At 54.1% G+C, this 18,043-nt stretch overlaps 1 protein-coding gene across 5 annotated transcripts in view; it reads left to right on the top strand.

The window, feature by feature from the left end:
• TOM1L2 (target of myb1 like 2 membrane trafficking protein) overlaps nt 1-18,043 on the top strand; it is a 116,927-nt gene that overhangs the window by 71,358 nt on the left and 27,526 nt on the right. For 4 of the 5 annotated variants that reach the window (XM_047706418.1, XM_047706416.1, XM_047706415.1 and 1 more), the window contains exons 4-7: nt 4,029-4,178; nt 12,467-12,601; nt 14,057-14,212; nt 16,809-16,925. In XM_047706418.1, the coding sequence (XP_047562374.1) occupies nt 4,029-4,178; nt 12,467-12,601; nt 14,057-14,212; nt 16,809-16,925 (558 nt within the window). The remainder of the gene's footprint in view (nt 1-4,028; nt 4,179-12,466; nt 12,602-14,056; nt 14,213-16,808; nt 16,926-18,043) is intronic. The other variant, XM_047706417.1, reaches the window with a different exon arrangement.

Below are 18,043 nucleotides of genomic sequence, written 5' to 3'. Positions count from 1 at the left end.
AATAGTTATTCTAACAAGTGTAAAGTGAACTCTTAAGGTGGTTTTGATTTCGGTTTCCCTGATGATTAGTGATGTTCAGCATCTTCTCATGTCCCTGTTGGCCATCGTGCATCTTCCTTGAACACGTCTGTTTAAAGTCCTTTGCCCATTTTTTAAAAGTTTATTTATCTATTTTTAGTAATCTTTACACCAAGTGTGGGGCTTGAACTCAAGACCCCGAGATCAAGAGTCCTGTGCTCTGACTGAGCAAGCCATCTCTCCAATAAGGGGTTAATATCAGAAGTATATAAGGAACTAACTCAAGAGCAAAAAAGGCCCCAGAAAACAACACCTTTGGCCACTTTTAATTGGATTGTTTTTTTTGTTGTTGTTGTTGTTTTTTTGTTTTGTTTTCTGGGGGCTTTTTTGCTCTTGATTTAGTTCCTTATATACTTTTGGTATTAACCCCTTATTGGATAGATGGTTTGCAAATATTTTTTCCCATTCTGTGGTGTGCCTTTTTACTTTGCTGATTGTTTCTTCTTTTTAGTTTGACATAGTCCCACTTGTTTATTTTTATTTTTGTTGTCTTTGTTTTGGTGTCACATCCAAAAATATCTTTGCCAAGGCCAATGTCAAGGAATTTTTTTTCTGTGTTATCTTCTGGTAGTTTGACAGTTTCAGGTGTTACATTTAAGTCTTTAGTACATTTCAAGTTAATCTTTGTGAGTGGTATAAGATAGGGGTGCACTTCGATTCTTCTGCATGTGGTTATCCAGTTGTCCCAACACTGTTCATCGTAGAGACTACCTTCCCCCATTGTCGTACCTCTCATCAAATATTAGTTGACCATATTTGTATGTATGGGTTTATTTCTGGGCTCTCAGTTCTGTTCCATTGTCTTTTTTTTTTTTTAATGCCAGTACTATACTGTTTTGATTATTATAGCTCTGTAATATAGTTTGAAATCAGGAGCCATGATATCTCCAGCTTTATTATTCTTTCTCAGGATTGCTTTGGCTATACAGGGTTTTTTTTATGGTTCCATATGGATTTTAGGATTGTTTCTCCTATTTCTGTGAAATCTATACATGGCTTTGGGTACTATGGACATTTTAATATCAGTTCTTCGAATCCATGAACATGGGATACTTTTCCATATATCTGTAGCTTCTTTAATTTCTCTCATCAGTGTCTTATAATTTTCAGGGTACAGATCTTTCCTCTCCTTGGTTAAATTTATTCCTGAGTTTCTTGTTTGCTTATTTGTTGATGTGGTCAGGTCTTCTCTGTAAATCCAGAGATGCCTTTGGGAGCCTTCTGACATGTGCAGATCCCTGTCACTATACCAAAGGCCCCAGCCTGGTGCATGTTGTATGATCTCATGTCTACTTTTATGGCTTCTCTGTCTTTGTCTTCCCTTACTGTATTAGCTGTTCTCAGTCCTCTTGCTCCTTGTGGACCTTTGACAAAAATATTAATATTTACCCCAAACAGGAGTTCGTCACAGGTCCAGAGAGGCTCTCTGCTTGGGTGTATAGGCAGTGTATGGACTTAAAATGGACTTGAAATAGCCATTTCTGATTGCTTAGAGGCACCTTTTGTTACTCCGTGAGCTTTGGCTGCTAGAAAATGGCTGCTGTGTGTTTCATGCTGTACAGGGACTCATTTACCAGTGCCATTTTTGGCAGAGTCCCTGAAGTAGCTGAGTGGCCCTTGCCAGCCAGGGAGGGCCTCCTGCATCTCTTGCTCTGCTAGGCTGCAGGGCTGCTCTGGAGCACATGCCTCCTCTGTCTGGGGTATTTCCAAACCTGTGTCTGAGCCCCAAGGGTCAGCCTCGGCCACACTGACTTCGAAGTCTGCTGTCCTGGAAGATGTAAGGATGTGTTCCCAAAGGTGTGACGGGCATCCTGGCCTGCTATTGCCCTGAGCATGGTGGCAGAGCCACGGCTGCCCTGCCATGCTGGCCTTCCTGCTCCCCTTTTCCCCCATGTCCTTTCCCACCACACCTGCTTTCTTCCTAGCATCCGACCCTTCCCTTCCCCACCTGCTGCTCATAAAATAAACCATTCTTCTTGCCGCCTGCCTTGGCCCCAGCAGCCCGATGCCTGTGTAGGAGGTTAGGAGAGGGTTTTAGAGGATTCTAGAAAGAAGGGAGACTGTAAGTTCCCTGAGGGCAGGAAGAACCCCTCTCATTCCTCTCTGCAGTCCCTGTGGTCACTGTGAGGGTGAGTGCTGGTTACTTTGTGGTCACCCAGAATCAGGCACACACAGAGGCTGAGAAAGAGAATGCCATGCCCCCGTGGCTGAGGAAAACCTTGGTGACCCGAGGGTGCTGAGCTGTGGGGTCTTCCTGGGCAAGCTGAGCAGAACCCGGAGCCTCCCACGGTGCAGGCAGGCAGTGGGGAAAGGCACCATTTTGACTGGCTCTGTGGCTGCTGGGCTGGGGGCACTGGCCAGCTCTGGCCTCCTCAGTGAAGTTAACAACATCTCCAGGCCTCAGCTTCATCATCTCGAAAATGGGATAATGCCCTTCTTACGGGTGATTTCCAGGACCGGATGAAGGAACAAGAAATCTGGCACCCGTTGCCTGCCATCGTGGGACTCCCGATTGATCTTGGAGGAGAACTGTTGGGGGGCGGGGGTGGCCGTATGGCCTCCTTGTGGGTGAGGAGACAAGGACTTTGGAGAAGGCCGACCACTTAAAGAGAATTTATTCGTTGTGAGACTGGAATGAAATGGTGTATAATGTGGAGGCTCCCGCACAGTGCCCAGCTCATAGTCCGCTCTCTGTTTGTTAAGCGTGCGGGCCTTTCCTAATGGCCATGCTTCGTCAGTGCCTCATCCTATGAACCCAGCCCTGTGGAATGGCTGCATAAGGTCACCAGCGGTCAGCTCAGTTTGGGCCACCGAAGATACCCAGGCAGCCAGAAATGTCCCCTGTTGCCAGGCACATTCTGAGGAGGCGTTTCCTGCTAATTGACCGTGGCATTGGGGGATGCTGGTGTGGGAAGGACCAAGATATTGTATGGGCTGTTTACTGAGAGCTGAGAAGTTCAGAAAGCTGTGTTCAAGGCCGGAGAGACTCTTCAGTGGGTACCCCTGAATTCTAAGAGGGCCTCTCTCCTGTCCTGTGGGGACTGGGAACTTTTCCCTTTCCTCAAGTGTGTACAGCAGCCTCCTAATCGGTAATCGTGCCATCTTAGTCCTCATTTACTGCCCCCCACACACAATGCAGGGTACTGTGCTAGGTGCTTCAGAGATACTCTGTCATCCTTACCATGGTCCTGCAAGGAGGCACTCATGTACCCACTTCACAAATGAGGCAACTGAGGCTCTGACAGGCTTGTCCTGGGCCATTTAGGGTGACAGAGCTGAGATTCAAGCCCACACTGGCCGTCCGGCCAGAACCCACATGCACTGTGCTTTTGAGTAGTTAAGGCCTGGGTACCTCATTTTTCCAAACAGGGGAAGACCAAGCAGGGTTGGGAGTGAACATGGACCTTGAAGCTGACTGGCAGCGGAGGCCCACGAACCATTTATTAAGAGTAGAAAATTCTTAGTCACTGCCAATTGTAGTTGCCGAGGCAGGGTTGTATGGGGCGTGTATGTGTGTGTGCGTGTGTGTGTTCACTTGCTTCCTCACACACAAGGGCCAATAATTCACGCGGCAATTCAGGCTGTCACAGCAGCCCTCTCTGTGACAGAGCCTGAGTCCCATTGGCTAATATCTCACACCCAGAAGCCCGGAGAGAGGAGTTAAAATGCTAATTTTCAGGGACTGCTCAGTCATTTTGATCTCATTAAAACACCAGCATCCTTCTCATGCAAAACTGGTGCTTCAATTACCAACTAATTGCCTGATTATTGTGCAGGGACAGGCGACTTTAGTCAGCAAGGGACGCCCGAATTAGAGTGGAGGGAGGCAATTCCATCCCAGTGTGACTCTGGAGGAGATGTGCGGCTGTGCAGGAGAAGCAAAGGCTGGGGTCGGGGTGGAAACTGAGCTGCCACTGCGGTGACCCTCCTTTCCTCTCCACCCGCCTCAGGTGCTAGAGACGTGTGTGAAGAACTGTGGCCACCGCTTCCACATTCTCGTGGCCAACCGGGATTTCATCGACAGTGTCCTGGTCAAAATCATCTCTCCGAAGAACAACCCTCCCACCATTGTGCAGGACAAGGTGCTCGCTCTGATCCAGGTAGGCGAGCTCCCCTTGTCCAGTTGGCTGGGACCCGGTGAGGTGGGGCCCCTGGGTGGTGGGTCCTCGTGCTTTTCCATCACTTGGAGGAAAGAAGGGAGGCCCTCTTGGGATTAAAGACCTGTTGCAAAATGCTTATGTTTCTGTTCTCATGCCACTGGAATAAAACCCTGAGGGGTAGCTGTCAAGCTGGTTGACAGAGCCTTCACTGGTTTTCTGGGTGCCTGGCTCCCAGGAGCCACCCCCTGGGGGTGTTGCCCACCCCCAGGGGCAGGTCGGGGGCCCTGATAGGCCTCCGAGCCATCGGGGACAACGTGGAGCAGGGAGGGCCATACTAGAGCTAAATGCAGGGCTGGCGGGGTACTGGTCGGGAACAGCTCTGCGACAGGCAGGGTGAGATCCAGGGAGACGGTGTTACAGAGTGATTCACTGAGGAGGTGGCATTTCTGCTGGACCCTGCAGGACGTGGCGAGCTTGGCGGAAAGGGCAGAGTGTGAGAAGTAGTGCGGGCAGAGGTCTAGCACGTGCGTCGAAGACAGCAGTTGACGTGGGTGGGCTGTATTCAGTATGAGTGGATCTGTAACAGAGTACCCCAGAACTTAGGGGTTTAACACAGCACCTACTTATTACCTCCTCGTTTCCGTGGGTCAGGAATTCGGGAGCAGCGTAGGTGAGTGATTGTGGCTCTCCGGAGGTTGTGGTCAAGACTTCAGCCAGGACTGCCTCCTCTTCGAGCTGGAGGGGCTGGAGGAGCCACGTCCAAGGTGGCTCACCGCAGGGCTGCTGGCGGGAGGCCCCAGCCCTTTGCTGGCTGTTGGTAGGAGGCCTGCGTTTCTTGCTGTGTGGACTTTTTGAGTGTCCTCATAACATGGCAGCAGGTTTTCCCTGGAACAAGGGATCCAAGAGAACTGGAAGGAAGCTGCGGTGCCTCTTGGGACCGACTCTCTGGAGTCGTGCACCGTCTTTTCTGTCATATTCCATTTGTTAGAAGGGAGTCACCAGGTCCAGCCTTGAGAGTCAAGGAATGAAGCTGCATGTCTGAAAGAGAAGGGGATGCTTTAAAGCCATCACGTGGCTCATAGAGTATGATGAAGAATGTCTGGGGCCAGGAGACGAGGCCGGAAGGATGGCCAGGGGCTCATGGGCCATGCAGGGCGGCAGCTGGTGCTCTGTCCTGTGGGCAGTGGGGAGCCACTGCACTTGTCTGAGCTGGGTACACACGGACGGGTCTGGGTTTTAGACTGAGCCCCCCGGTGACAGGGTGCAAGCACATTTGTCAACAAGCATGTTAGTGCTCTGGTGGAGGACAAATAAGGGTCTGCAGGAGCCAAGAGGATGGGAGGTGGGGAGGGTGATGGCCTGGGCTGGGTTGGGGAGGCACTGTGATCCGGGTTGGACGTAGGGGGCATTCAAGGTGGTGGCGGCACCTGAGCCTGGACAGGAACGTAGGACCCCGGCCGAGGTTCTCTACTGTGTCCTCTGCCTACAAGTCCTGTCGATCCTTCAGGTGGCCCCCGGAGGCCTTCCCATTCCTAGGTTTGCAGTGTTCCCTCTCTGCTCTCACCCTCTTTTGTGGTCTTCTCTACTTCTGGGCTAACTTCTCTCTCATCTGCCTGGCTCTGAGCTCCCCGAGAGCCCATGGGCATTATATCCCCGGGGTCTAGAGCAGTTGATTGTGTAGAGTAGGTGTTTGATAAGTTTTTCCTAACAAATGGGTGACTGTGGTTTGCCGAGGCTCTAAGGAAGGGGAGGAGTGGGTGACAGCAGAGCCACCTCCTTCTTAGGTGGTCCCTGTGTCTTCATTCTGCCCACCTGGCTGGCATGTCTCCATGTGTCTCCTTCCCTCCTCCCTCTTTCACATGCTCGCACACTCAGGTGCAAACCACCTCAGCCCCTCCCTTCCCCACCCCCACTTCTGCCCTCGACTCCCCCATTCGGGGACTTTCCCAGTACACTGCTCTGTCCCAACACCTCCAGCATTTGATGTCAGGCCCGTAAATAGTGGCTTTTTGCTCACAACGGAGGGGGCACCCCAGCCTGAACCCCTTGTGCCCACCGGGCCTGGCCACCCCCTGACAGACACAGCCATGGCCGGGCTTGTGATCCGCATCACCCTGTTGACAAGGGCTCTGGGACGCCTCATGAACTGGCCATGGCTGTCCCTGGGGGCGCGCCGGCCCAGCTTTCCCATCAGGATCTCAGCCTCCTCCCAGCACTGCTTCTTACTGCTGTGTAACCTCAGCAGCTATTTGAACCTTTCTGGGCTGCTACCTCCTTATCTGCAGAATCGGGGCCTGTGTCCCCGCCTCCCTACTCCCAGTCCAGGGTCTGAGATCAGCCCGCAGGGGCACAGCGGCTGGCGCCTGTGTTGTGAGGGCTCCCCCTGCCGGCTCGGCGGTGGCATGAGCGCCCACCCACGGGGGCAGGAGTAGGATGGGCCCCTAAGGGCCTCATGGGTTCGACAACCAGGATGCTCTGTACGGTCCTGCTGGGAGAATACCAAGGGCTTTGGATCAGGGTACTCTCTGATGGGCTTGCTTACCTGCCTGGGAGGGTTCTTCCTCTCCGTGTTTTGAACTTACCTGAGGAGCTTTTGTCTGAAAGTGGACAGCATTCAGAGCTGGCGGCTAGCTTGGCTTCTGGGATGGGGTGGACAAAAGAACAAACGGGGTTTTCAGCCTTTTCTTTTTATCGAATTCTGTATGTGAGCAGGAGGTCTCACATTAAACTAGCTCGTACCGCTTGGTAAGTTTTTACAGACTGAACATACTCAGGTAAACCAGCCCCGGTATCATGACGCAGAATATGACCCACACCCAAAGAGCCCCAGCTGCCTGGGAGGACCCCCTTGCCTCGCAGCCTGGATGGAGTGCTCGTGTCCTTGAACTTCCTGTGTGTGGCCTCTGCAGCAGCCCTCTGTTAGGTCCGCGTGTCTGACTGCGCCTTGTTTGCGGGTCTCACCTTGTCACTGGGTATGACCATTGGTCTTCTGTTCCTGTTGCTCACATCGCTGGGCCAAGTCCCTTTGGGTGAATGCACCCCGCACTGTGTCTCCTTCCCACGGATGGTGGGCATGTGGTGTTCCCAGTTTGGGGCCGCTATGAAAAATGCTGCTATTAACAGCCTGCAGGTGTCTTTGGGTAGGCATGTGGGTCTGTTTATATCAGGCCTGTGTTAAGTTGAATATGTGAAACTGCCATCTTTGTTGGTCAAAAATAGGAAAAAACGAGTGATTCCTTAAGGGTCAGCCTCACAGCTGGGAGCAGAATTGGGGGGGGAAGCGGGATGGCCACACTCCAGGACTTAGGCTGGCAGGCCCTGCTGCTCCTTCCCGCTGGCCCTGGAGCACTGTAGTTGGGCAGCTGTTCTCATCAGCGCATCCTCAACAAAGCCCGACTGATGAGTGTGTGGACGTATGGCATGTTGTCAACCTGTTCTTAACTCCTTGGAGAAAGAAGATGACTTTATGTGCCTGTCGAATAAACTTGTAAGAACTGGGCAGTGTACCCTGAGAGTCTGATGTTCCCCCGGGAAGGGCAAATGATGCTCCCACCATGGCACAGGGTGGGGGGCCGGGGCACTGGATCCCCGGCCTTCCTGCCAGCCTGAGAGGAGGCAGCAGGCCATCTCGGAAATGCAGCGAGACCGAAAAGAGGAGCGGTCAGGTGTGTGGGTGCCAGAGCCACGACAGTTTCTTTCCTTGCCATCCTCGACATCCGGGTGTTTCCTGGTGCTCTTTGGAGCCCAGCTGCCAGGAGTAGAAGTGGGCCCGTCCCAGCCCTGCCCCTGGGAGCCAGTGGTTTTATGGGGAGACAGAGGCTTGCAGATGAAAGAGGGCCAGGGCCTACCCAGGGAGGACTTGAGCTGGCTTTGGGATATTTGAAGGGCAGCCCTAAACTCTGAATGTATTGGTGCTTGAAAAGCTTTTAAGGCCAAGGGGTTAGACGGAGAAGTGCTCCCCACCCCCAGGAAGCATGCGTGGAGCTCCCAGGTGGAGCTGGGACCTGTGGCTCTGACGACCAGGAATCAGCCTGAGCCCATTGTCCCTCTGATCACTCCCCTACCGTGGAAGCAGGGAGGGGGCCTCTCTCCAAACTAGCTTTTCTTTCTTTCTTTCTTTTCTTTTTTTTTTTTTTTAAGATCTTATTTATTTGACAGCTCTGAGAGAGCAGGGGAACAGCAGGCAGAGAGAGAGGGAGAAGCGGACTCCCCACCGAGCAGGGAGCCCGATGCGGGTTTCAATCCCAGGACCCTGGGATCATGATCTGAGGCAAAGGCAGATGCTTAACTGACTAAGCCACCCAGTAGCCCCTCCAAAGCAGCTTTGTAATAGTCTCCTGGTGCCTGTAGGGAGACGGGTGCTCGTCCTCGCATGTTCTCCCGGCTTCCATCCCACCATGCCATCTGATTCCTTTCCTGGGATGCTGATCACAGGCATTGTCAGCCTGAGATTGGACACACTGGGGCCATTGCCACTGGCACACGTTTGCTGTCAGCAGCCCTCTAGGGGGATTTTTCAAGAGAATCAGTGGATGCCTATTCCTCGTTCCCACATTCTGTCCCTCCTCTCATTGAGGGCATCTGTGTCCTCTCGCCATCTGTGGCCACCCCAGGCCCCCCAAAAGAGACACCCCTCAGGCTTGTGTGCACCAGAGGCCCTGCCCTTCAGAACACCCAGGGAAGACTGCCCTCCATCTCCCCCAGCCCAAGCCCAGCGTGTAAGCCGTGAGACAGGGCAGTGGGAAGCGGTCACCTGACTCAGGTGTGTGGGCCCAGTGGGCTTCCCCGCTGCAGGAGTTTGCCCTTTGGGAGGGGAGCTGGTCCCCCTGGCAGCAAGAAGGAGGGACGTCAAGGGCATGGCAGCCTGGTGAGCAGCTTTGCCGACTTCTTTGCTCCCAGCCTTTGAACTGCCTGCCACTTTCAGCCCTGGCTCCCATGTCTCACCTGGTCCCCGGCTGGCCTTTGGCTGCGTGCCTTTCTCTGTCTTCGTGTGAAGTCCCATTTGTTCAGAAGACAAGAAGGACACTTGTGCCCTGTGCCATCCCTCAGCCTTTCCCTTGCAGTTGCTTTCAGGAACAGAAATGATACCATCCTGGTAGGGTAACCTCATGGCCGTTCCTTTCCTGCCTCCCTCCCCCTCCCCCCTGCCCCTTTAGCCTGCCTCCCCACCCCCTGCCTCCTAGCAGTCGAATCTAAAAATACCCTCTTTCCACAGCAGGTTTTTCTTTCCGCTGAAGAAAGTGAGCTGGTGGGGGCGGGGGGAGGAGGAGCTGGAAGTGTTGTGTTCTTGGAAGGTGTCGGAGACATGGTGGCCCGGCCTTTGGCCCCCTTCCACGTGAACTCTGCAGTTCTCTGGAGACCCTGTCAATGGGACTAGGCAGTCTGGTCCAGAAGCAGAAGCAGAACATGGCAGAAGCCAAAGAACAGAACCCACAGTCTAAATCAGCAGTTGTTCATTGATCTGAGATTGGATGATGTAAAACTTTGTCAAAACTTGTGGGATACAGAAACAACGACAGTACAGTTTATGTTTGTATAAGGCCCCAGTCTGGCGTTTGGTGTGCAGTCACAAGGAGCAAAGCAAAAAAAGCATGAAAATGTTTTTTTCTCTCCCTATTTGACCTCTTCTGGGCCTTTGAGCCCCCAGCACTGTAGACAGAAGCCAGAAAAGTACTTTGCTTTCCTAGAGGGCAGCTTGCTGGGACCAGCCTTGTGGCTCCTTGGCTTTAGATTGGGGACCTGGAATGAACCAGACTTCCTGAGCTTTGCCCCCTCTCCTAGATTCTCACATCTCAGCTGGGTCAGCCGTCCAGAGGGGCTCCTGCTTTCTTTTCAGGGTCGCCTCAGTCTGTGGACAACCTAACTGGCCATCGTCCTGTGTTCTCCCAAGTAGAACAATAAGGATGCTTAGTAACCATGAGATCTGAAGTCAGTCGAACATGACAAACGATGGCTGACTGCCTTCTCTGAGCAAGGGTGAGACTGGCTGTGTACCTTGTGGGGAGGAAAGATAGGAGCACAGGCATTTGGCCATTGTGCCAGGAAGATGCCAGAGGCCCGGCGTCTCTGGATGGATCCCAGTTCTGCGTTTCCACTTACAACTGTTCCCTTAAAGGTGCCCCCCACCCTGTTCCCCACTGACATCAGAATCTTGTTCGGTAGAGAAAGCTGCCACGAACGTGTGCTCTGTGAGCAGCCGGCTCACCCCAAGCTGCACAGGGTCCCCTGCAGGGGTTCGAATAGTAGCAGGCAGGAAGGGAGCAGATTAGCCATGGCTGCTTGGCTACAGGTAACGGATGCCAGTTCCAGCACAGCTTGCCTAGGCAAAGAGGACAGTTTGTCATGACCAGGCAGGGGTTCCCAGAATGCTGGGGTGTGACTAGACCTGGGGAAGGGACAAGAAGGGATCAGGGAAACCCTCCAAATCCTCTCTTGGCTGCACCTTCCAACACATAGGCTGTCTCTGCTCCCTGGTCCCCAGTGGGCACGTGGCTGCCTCCCAGGGCCCCGCATCTATAGAGGACAGTGTCATGTACCCAAGGAGAGCAGCCCAGCTCTTTCTAAGCTCAGGGTCAAGCTCCTGGGAGGAGGGGAAGCTGACTGGCCTGACTTGGGATGTGTGTTTCCCTGCTGGTGGCACAGAAAACCAGAGAAGGGGGGCTCATTGGCTCACTGTCAGGCCAGGTGCCCCGAGAAGTAGCCCCTGCCTGGAGAACACAGCGATGGTTCTTTAATTTCCATTCTTCCTATCTCCGATCTGGCTGACATGGAGGGCAAGATGAATGAAAAGTGGTCCCCTGGAGCTGTTTGTCCTAACTTAGAAATAGAGGCAGGAAGCGGCCCTAGGAAGAACTGTCATGCTTTTTTCTCCCCAGCCTCCCCCAGCAGGCTATAAACCCAGTCTTAGACCCTAAATGAACATGCTAGCTGCATTTTGAAGCAAGCCTCCCGGGACTCAGCTGGATTTTGAATCCGGTGGTGGCAGCCAAAGCAGCTGGTGGAGAACGGGGCTCTGGGGCACTCCCTAGGGGGACAGGCCTTGGTGCTGTTGCTCTCCAGCTGGCGCTCCAGACGGGCCTCTGCAGGCACCTTGGGCCCTACTCAGCCTCCAGAAGGAAGTGTTGGCCAAGAGGGGCCGTCCTTCAGCAGGCATTCAATCCCCGAGTGGGCAGATCAAGTACGTGGATCAAGGAAGCCCAGCTGACAGTAATGTTTGTGGCGAGACACATCTGTCAGAGTGAGCGAGGCTGTTTGGAAACTGACCTTTTAACTTCAAACGGGTCTGTTGGTTAGAGATAGAGTTTCTGTGGCTGCCTCAGGATTGGTTGGAATGCATCGCTAGAGCCGGGGAGGCACTTAGAGGCTTGTGACAGCAGCAGAATTGGCAACAGAACCGTGGGCGTGAGACACTGCCGCCTCCTCTGGGTATGTATTTGGTGGGTGACAGGACGGAGCTGAACTTCATTGTGGGGAGCCTTTTGGAGATCGATCTTTCTCTCCTTTGATAGATTCTGTAACTTTCAAAGAACAAAATATTTAAAAATCGCTTAGGAGTTTCGCCAATTGATGAAAAGTGACAGTCTATTGAAATATGTGTTCTTTCCCTCTCTGCGGGGTGTTTTCGTCGAAGGGACTCCATGGCCGTGCTTTGTGGTGGCTTTGGCCACGTGGGCAGGTGTGCAGTGACGCTGTAGGCGGCGCGGGCTCTCTCACCCCTGGGCCACCATCACATGGCCTCTCCGGCTGGGCTAGGCGGTCTCCGCTTTCGCATGTTCCAATCCACGGAGGAAACCCCACGTTAGCCTTGATTTCCCGTCACACATCAGTTTTGCCTTTCCTCTCTGCCCCATCTGCCTCTGGCTCCCGCCTGCACCTGAGAGCTCTGCAGAGCTGAGCCACGGCACTGCGGTCCCCCCACGGCGTCCCATGGGCCCAGCAGCGGGGCCGTGTCTTCATGCCCTTCCGCTCAGCACCACCAGGAATTGATTTCCTGGCGATTAGGGAAATGCCTCTGTTTTAGGATATGCCACTGTGCTTAGGTGTTATTTCCCTGCATCTTCTCCAAGGAAATACTGCATGCTGAATTAAGTTTTGTGTTTTTGTTCACGCTCAACAGCACCATTAAAAAACCCCCCATTTCGCCCGCCGCATCATGGCAGCACTGGGCGTGGGAGGCATGGGGGGACAGGAACAGAGTGGGTTTGGGCAAAGAACATGGGCCTCTGCGAGGGCACATGGCCTGCCGTTGGTGAGAAATCCTTGCTAACAGGCCCCCTCTTTCCTCCCAGGCGTGGGCTGATGCCTTCCGAAGCAGCCCTGACCTCACCGGCGTGGTGCATATATATGAGGAACTGAAAAGGAAAGGGGTCGAGTTTCCCATGGCAGACTTGGACGCTCTGTCTCCCATCCACACACCACAGCGGGTAAGCTTCCAGCTGGCATTTTCTAGAAAGACCTACTGCAGAATGGGCCAGCCACCGCCACCGCCCTTCTGCTGCTCCCTTTGAATTATTTAGCTTGTCATCACGCTTTCTTAAAGCTTGAGGGCATTTCTTTTTAATAACAAGGGGAATGCGGGAGTGAGACAGCTGGTTGACTGGTGATTAAGTGGCAGTGGTGATCCCCCCCCGTTTTTATCTGACTGTGGAAGGATATAATAGAGGGATCAGTTCTGACATTTTTGTGCAAATGGCCTCTTGGGTGGAGCCATCCATCTCATGAGGGCCACTAGTACCTACTTTGCAGAGGCCCCAGGAGTCCAGTGTGCCGGCATCTTCCTGGGAGAGCACTGAGACACCTCAGTGTTGGCGGTGCAAAGGAGCTGATGGTGTCACTGATTGTGGGACAAAGGGCAGCTTCTGTTTTTTTCCGACCGTACAGGTCAAATAGATCGAAATTTTATTTTGAGCTACTAGTGTTCAGCATCCATGCGGACATCCTTGGATTCTGCCAGCCTTGGGATGCAAAGCCCAGGGAAAGCCCATTTAGGGGCCTGCCATGAAGCTCTTGCAATGTGGGGCAGCTCTGTGCTTCTGAATGGAAACCACGCCGGTGACGGACGCCATTCATCCCGGGAAGCTAGTACCTCTGCTGGCTGGGAATCAGCCTCTGGCCCCACGGGACAGCCAGGAAGCTCCAGGATGTGGGAGAGGCACCTTGACCCAGCACGCTCTGCCTTGTTGGCTCCATCTGCCCGTCTCTGAAATGGGGGCAAGGAGTCCAGAGCATCTCTCCAGGTCCCTTGCATGGATCACAGTTAACGTTTAAGAGGCTATCTGAGATACTGAAAGGGAAAGCCTAAGAAATTGTACTTTGCAGAGTGTTATTCTCATTATGATCCCTCCAAACCACTTGCTGTGCTTTGTGGGATAAACGTAACCCGTTTTGTTCTTCTTATAATGACACAGAGCAGTACTGTTGTGCCTATAATTACAAAGAACATTCGGTAAATTACATAATTACTATTTATATTAGTCTCCTCCGTAAAGGCCAGAATACCATCTTCGGCTACCAAATAGGGATTCATGATTAGCAAAACTGCAGCAGGCCCCCTCCACCCACATTCTGAGGTGGTCCTAATAAGGGGAACCTTGACCAAAGCTCTCACAGAGCACCCTCTTTCCGAGTGACTTTGGTTGCCTGTGAGGTAAGTAGAGGGAGGAGCCGTCAGCGGTCAGCAGGCTGCTTCAGGGCTGGAGAGACTGGGAGCAGAGCGGGCAGAGGGATGCCTCCAGCCTCACAGGTCAGCAGCAGAGCTGGGCCCCCCGCCCGCCTGCCAGCTGCCGTGGCGGGAAGGGCTGCCCCGGGGTGGGGTAGGTGCCAGGCCTGGCCACACAGGCAGCCCAAGTGAACAGAGGACTTTGTTGTTGCCGTGCCAGAGCGTCCCCGAAGTGGATCCAGCCGCAACCATGCCCAGGTCCCAGTCGCAGCAGAGGACGAGTGGCAGCTCCTATTCCTCGTCTCCTGCTCCCTACTCCGCTCCGCAGGCCCCGGCTCTGAGTGTGACTGGCCCCATCACGGCCAATTCAGAACAGGTACTCAAAGACTTCCAGGCCACAGGCAGGGCAGCCGACTGTCCTCGTTCACCTCTTGGGGACATATATGGAAGCCTTCGCTGACCGGGCGCCATGCTAGGTGTTGGCCCAGAGATGGCAGGGCCCAGATCCTCTCCCGAGGGCTCGCCTTGTCATGGGGAGACGGGGTGCAGACCATGGGAGCGGGAGCCAGGAGCTGAGCCCAGAGCTGACGCTGCCGAGGCTCTTGAAGCAGGAGGGGGGCCTTGTCTTACAAGGTGCGGGACCAGAGGCATGGAGGAGCGGGGCATTCACGGGAACAGCAGGCGGGGGGTTTGGAGGATCAGTTCAGGATCCACTGCGACCCAGTGGGCTGTGAACAGCTGTGTGGGTCATGCAGAGAGGTCTGGATTGATCTAGCAAGCAGCGTCAGCTGTCAGAGGCCGGGGACGGGATCTGCAAGGTGCCGTGCAGGCGGAGGCCAGGATGAGGGAGGCCCTTAGGAAGCGCCCTTCCTGCCTTTATTCCAAACACTGCCCACCTTCCCTGAGTTACTTCCTGAGAGGGCAATGCCCTTTTAACCCTAAACTGGATTTTTTTAGATGAGTTGCAGGGACTGGTACTTAAATGAATCTCTAGAACGTCCATTAGTATAAAAAATTTGAGGGTTGATCAGACTTGGGGAAAACAAAAAAAAATCCTGTTCCAGTGTTTACATTTTTTAAGTCCTTATTTAATATTTGTGACAGCATCATCATAATGGAAACTCATTTAAACAGAGGGGTCAGGAGATGAGGTGTGGTTACCCAAAGTGTCGGGCCAGGGCCACTCACGTTTCCGTTCTCTGCTGGCCCCGAGGAGGCCAGCTGGAGGTCAGACAGGCCTGGGCTTAAGTCTCCGCTCTGCCATTCGCTATGAGGCTTCTGTTGGCTCATTTAACCCAACGAGGTCAGTAGAACAAGGTGGTAGTCCATCTGTTGGACCCTGTAGAGCCATTGTGGGCTTGACAGGCAGCAGGAGAGGCCTCGTGGTCATCACCCACGTGCTGTGTGCACTCCTAAGGAGAGGAAGTTGAAACCCACGGCTGAAACACGGGCTGTATGATAACCGTGGGCTTCATTTGCTCTCTTCTGCCCTTTCTCCTGACACAAAATGGCCAGGACCTGTCCCCAGAAGGGAAGCCCTGGGGAAGAGGGTCTCTGGCGGCTGTGGGCTCTGCTTCCAGCAGCAGAACTGGGCCTGTTTCTGCTCAAAGCAGTCTGACACATTTGGAGTTGGATGGGCCCCCAGAGACCTTCCACTGGTTCCTTGTCAGTGCTGTGTGAGCTTGGGAAGAGCCCTCGCATGGCGGCCAGAATGGTCTGGAATGGGTGAGAAGGCATGCCTCCTGCCCCTGGGGGAAATGGAAGCGGAGCCTGCAGGAACCCATCCTGGCCTAGAGGAACCCCAGGGGCTTCTGAGCTCATGTGGTGTCTGTTGCATTCCTGAGCTTCCAGGGCCAGAAACCTCTTGTGGCTAAGACGTGGGAGGAGTTTATCTACCAGGCAGAGCCAGAGGGGAGAGGAGCCTCTCAGGACCTGGCCCAGTGCCCTCATTGACCACTTGTCCATCTGTCCATCCAGTATACATGTAACTGAGGGCTCCTGTCCCTTTCCCTGTGCTAAGACTACCGACCTCCACTCATTAGAGTCCCTGCCCCCAGGAGATGGGGGGCAGGGCAGGGCCTGTGGTAGGAGGGGGCTGGTTGGTTCTGCCTCAGGGAGGGGGACAGCAGAGAGTCTGTAAAGGCTTCAGGGAGGACAGAAGGTGTCATTTGAGCTAGGTCAAAGTGCAGTTGGGATCCGTAGTAAAATCCTGCGCTCTGGTTATTGTAGTAGAAAAGGGACTGGATGCGTACCAGCACTGCGCGGGGTCTTCACTTCCATCGTGGGCAGTGCTTTCCCCCTCTCCATAGGTAAGGAGACGGAGGCTCAGGCAGGTTCAGGTCTGTCCCTTAGGTGTCCCTACTGCAGGAAAGATGGCCGAGGCCCAGGCTCCGGAGAGCTCTGTTGGATGGGCAGGTAGGTAGCTGGGGCGGGAGGGGGTCTCCCCGGAGTCTTCTCTTGGTCCGTCTCCCTCGTTCTTGCCACACCAGAAAAGTGCAGCTGACACCAGCCGGCCCCTCAGGGGACCAAGGTGCTTCGATTGGAAACCCCTGGGGCCAGTGTCCGTAGCAATGAGGGCCCTTGGGGATCATCGATCACACATTCCACCACTTTCACTCGAAAGAATAGGGACAGAGGCCTGAGAGATGAACTCCCCACTCAAGCTTCTGCAGCGGGAGGGCCAAGCTGCTCACCAGCTCCGTCCACACCACATGCAGAGCTCTCTTCCATCCGAGTCGTCCGTGACAAGCTCTCGGTAACCAGGGCCCTTGTGGGGTGGCCTCGCTGCCCCACTCACGTCTCTCCCTCACCCTCACGCACAGACCAGAGTGAGCCAAGAAGCCTTCGAATGCCGAGCCCATTCAGAGGTGTGACCTAGATGCCACAGCGAAGGGGACTGTCACTGGACAGGTGCAGCTTGACTGACCTATGCTTCCTGCTTTCCTCCCTACTCCCACCCCCCGGCCCAACAGATTGCCAGGCTTCGGAGTGAACTGGACGTCGTTCGAGGCAACACAAAAGTCATGTCGGAGATGCTAACAGAAATGGTCCCCGGGCAGGAGGACTCATCTGATCTGGAATTGCTACAGGTGAGAGGGGGTATGTCCTTGTCTTGTGGAAGCTCTGGACCTGGGGACCCAGCCATGAGGCTGGAGCGGGGCCCAGGGGGGACTGTTGTGGGAAGGGACTGAGTCCCTGTAGGCTTGCCCTCAGCCTCATGCTTCCTTTCTGGGACCGGTCAGAAGCCAGGACCAGGCTCTCTTTTTTATTTTCCTTTATGACATTTTTTTTCCTGACCCTAAAATGCCGATCACAGAACACATGCCCACCAAAAGATAAAGGACATACAAAGCAGGAAATACTCATTTTCTTTGATTCCAGCACCCACAAATAACCACTGTCCATGTTTTGATGCAAAAAGTCTTTCCGATTTTTTTTCCATGTTAGTTTTCGTCTCAGACGTCATTGACTTCCTATTGTGAGGGCAATGTCCTGTGTCGCTTCCCTCCCTCAGCGTTACGTGGTGAGCACTTGTGACAGGACTTCCTCAACCTTCCCCGCGTGCAGGAGCCCTTCTAGCCACACTTTGCCCCCGAGACAGTCCTGAGACCAAGAGGAGGTGGAGGCTTCTTTTCTTCTCCTGAATACTGAGGGGTCCAGGCCGGGGTTGGTCACCTGATGGTTCTTGGGCATTTGCTGCTAACTGGCCTCCCCGCCCCCTAGGCACCCTGCAGATCTGGGGGTGCGGCAGGAAGGGGTCTAGGAGCAGGGCTGGCCTCCAGGGCCGCCCTCAGACTAGTGTCAGGGATCGTGGTAAGCCAGAACAAGAACTAGCAACTGATCTCCACCACCGCCGTCTCTGACGACTCTGGCATTTGTAGGAGGTGGCAGCAGCGCTGCCCTTAGAAGCAGTGACCTTCTGGAGGGGTGGAGAAGAGATGCTTTAAGCTGCAAATGCCAGATCTTTTCAGCGGGAGGCAAGATGCTTGAGTAAACAGGTCAGGAGCCAGACTGGCTTGGCGAGCTGGCAGGAGCGCCTCACGACGTGCCTGCTGCCACTCTCCTTGTCTGGCACTTGGAGCCGGCAGTCTTGGCCCCCCAAGTGCCACTCCTCCCAACCCGCTGTTGGCACCTACTTGCAGCCCCCAAAAGCCCAACCCGGGTGGTCCCGCCTGTCTGCAGTGCCCCTAGCCACAGTGACCGGGCC

Source organism: Lutra lutra, chromosome 16 (assembly GCF_902655055.1).
Source record: "Lutra lutra chromosome 16, mLutLut1.2, whole genome shotgun sequence".
In the NCBI taxonomy this organism is placed as follows: domain Eukaryota; kingdom Metazoa; phylum Chordata; class Mammalia; order Carnivora; family Mustelidae; genus Lutra; species Lutra lutra.
This window is presented reverse-complemented; position numbering and strand designations above follow the sequence as displayed.